This window comes from Papaver somniferum, unplaced genomic scaffold (genome assembly GCF_003573695.1).
Source record: "Papaver somniferum cultivar HN1 unplaced genomic scaffold, ASM357369v1 unplaced-scaffold_128, whole genome shotgun sequence".
Taxonomy (NCBI): Eukaryota; Viridiplantae; Streptophyta; class Magnoliopsida; order Ranunculales; family Papaveraceae; genus Papaver; species Papaver somniferum.
In genome coordinates, this window is record NW_020621936.1 from 6,425,176 (window position 1) to 6,428,098 (window position 2,923).

The following is a 2,923-nucleotide window of genomic DNA, read 5'->3' on the forward strand; positions in this document are numbered from 1 at the left end:
AGCAAAATTCGTTCATATCATAATCAATTATTCCACCTAACTAGAAGCTTAAACCTATTCAAAAACAACAATCATAAATGCTCACTCAGAGCAAACCATCCAACAATGGGTAATCTCTGTAAGCAACCCTGTCAAGCTTCTTCTGAAAACTTTTGGTTTTCGTCCTCAATTTCTGCACCGCCTTCTCAACCCGGGCCGACTCCAAAGCGAGCATCTCCTCCTCCTCCAGTAAAGCAGTAGTCAGAGAAATCGCATCAGCAGCCTCCGACGCCTTATGAATCTTGATTATCTCGAGCCGATGACGAAGCCATCTTACATTGAAACACAATGTCTCGCAGTTCGAAATCATCTCATCCCACCTGTGCAATTCCTGATTCTGACATCTCGCAGGCGCATCTGGTCCATATCCTCAATGATCGGTAACAGCCCTACAACTGTAGTTAGGAGGGTTGGTAGAAAACCCTTCCACACCTCGGTTGTAGCAATATGTCCATATCTTTTCCAGATCTTGGTGTAAAGAGGCGTGTGACACTTGGGTATGGCGAATCCACCAACCACCTCATTGTCCGGGAAATTATTGATCATAGGAGCTTCAAACGATAGTCCATCTGTTGGATATTCACGAGCGTGAACCCTGTGTTCAATATCTACGGATTCTTCAGAGTCTTCACCAACTCGGGTGTTGCTGTCTTCAACCTCAACCACGGTCACAAACTTTCCACTCCTTCTCTTTCTGTCATCAACGACGACACGAACATCCGCCTGCGACGAAAGAGAGAAGTATTTAATTTTACCGAAATTGAGCATAGTGGAACTGCAAGGGTTGTAAGGGTGCTTACAGATGATCCAGCCTCAGCATAATCCGGCATGTACCGGGAAGGAGCTCTAACAGTCCGCTTGGGCCTAGAGTTATGAGATAAAGAATTCTTCTGGTTATCCTGCAACAAATCATTTTCTTATGATCAGATAATCTCGATCATACATAGACGAAAAAGGTAAACAACTTACTGAGATGGACGCTTTTATTTCACGTTTCTACTGAGGATCATCTCGAGAAGAAATACTACTGCTCGACATAGCGATAAAAAGGTATGACCGGAATTTCTTTGCACGATGAAACTGACTCAGGAACGGAGGAAATGTTCACGTAGATGATAGACTCAACGTCTCGAAGATATATATTAGACACGGTGGATGTTTATCTTCTACGAACAGTCAGTTCAGTTACGGGCTTCGCGGAAACCCTAAGCTTCAAACGAGATCAATATTGAAGACGCGGAGGAAAATAACACATCGGGGGACTGACAACGGCATAGTCAGAGAATGTCCATGCATCTCTATCCACGTCCCGTGTCTCTTAACCATATTTTGGTACTTCTCACAAGACGGAAATCATCAAAAGAGAGTATGATGGATTCAGGCGCATGGACACTGGTCCGTTTCATTCGATCAGAAGGAATCAACATTAATAAAATATTTATTGTTCATAAGAAAGCCCTAGCTCTAAAGCAAAGTCATCCAAATCATCAAATAAATGTCTACTACGAAGGATAAAGAACATTCAAATATTTAAAGAAGATAGAAGAAAAGCTACTCGTCAGACTCATCCGAATTTTCAGATTCGTCATCACTGTCCTTCTCGTCATCCGAGTCATCATATTTGTCATCGCTATCTTCATCTTCGTCGGAATCAGTGTCAGGGATGAAGTCTGGACGAGCCTCAGGATCATCATCTGAGTCTGAGTCTTCTTCTACTTCAGCTTCAGCTTCGGCTTCAATTTGCTTCATGGTCCTCCGAAACTCTCTTTCGTATCGGCCAGGCTTGATCTTGCGCTCTGTAAATACCCACGCAGTCTCCTCTTCAGAAACATCAGCATCAGAGTCATAGGGTACTCCATCAAGGAATTGACGTCTCTCCTCAGATCCCTTCTGCGCTGACGATTCTCGGCTTCATCATCTTCAACCTTCCTCTTCATAAATTCAGCATAAGTGACCCTGCGATCATTCAAGGGTACGCTAGACTTCGCTCCCTCTTTTTGAGTTGTCTTAGCTTTCGATTTGGCTACAGAAGCTTTGGAATCCTCATCAGAGGAGCTGGAGGAGGAAGAGGAGTAATAATAATCGTAATTGCTGCCGCTGGAAGTTGACATTTTCTGAAACCAGGAGCATAAATTTATCAACATGCAAGTGAATCCATTTGCAAAAATGGTAATTCTTAACTCTTAGATCTTTACGATTCCACTAACGACAGTGATAGTGGTAATCCAAGAGTTAAACACCTCAAAACTCGTTCGTTTCTTCGAAACCTGCAAAAGACGAACGAAACTTAGGTTTTCATAAAATCATGAACATTTTTACTGCGTGAACATTCACCATGGAATTATGAAAAACTAAAACAATATCTCATCATAAATAATTGTTTACTTTGAACATTATTCAAAAATCAGTTTTGAAAATATATGTTTACAAAACATGAAATAATAACTCACGTTTTATTTTTAGTGAGTAACAACTCACGCAAAAAAAAAGTACACTCTTTTTCGTGAAAGCATGTCACGGTTTTGTATGCAAATATATTTTTCATGGACAGACCATGATTTTATATATAAAAAAAGACTATTTTCCTTCGTATCGTCGATCGTCTTTATAACAAAGGTTTATTTCAATTTTGTGAGAGCTCACACCTTATAACATAAAGTTTTGATTTACATGAAAGCTCATAAACAAAATTTTATCACTGGGCACAAGTTCATGTACAAAAAAGTTTTCCTTCTACTATCGTCATTCTCTAAAACGAAGGTTTATTTCGGTTTCATGAAAATTCACTCTTTTTATGATAAAACCTTGGTTCACATGAAAGCTCATAAACTAAGTTTTATCTCTGGACCTAGGTCTACATATATTTAAAAAAATCCCTCCTAAA

General features: G+C 40.1%; 1 protein-coding gene across 1 annotated transcript; it reads right to left on the bottom strand.

Annotated features, from left to right (window-relative positions):
* Positions 1-345: 345 nt before the first annotated feature.
* LOC113331854 (protein starmaker-like) lies at positions 346-1,788 on the bottom strand. The gene is made up of 3 exons (XM_026578506.1): positions 1,632-1,788; positions 840-955; positions 346-762 (listed from the first exon to the last, which is right to left on the bottom strand). The coding sequence occupies exons 1-3, from the start codon at positions 1,786-1,788 to the stop codon at positions 346-348; spliced, it is 690 nt and encodes a 229-aa protein (XP_026434291.1).
* Positions 1,789-2,923: the final 1,135 nt, after the last annotated feature.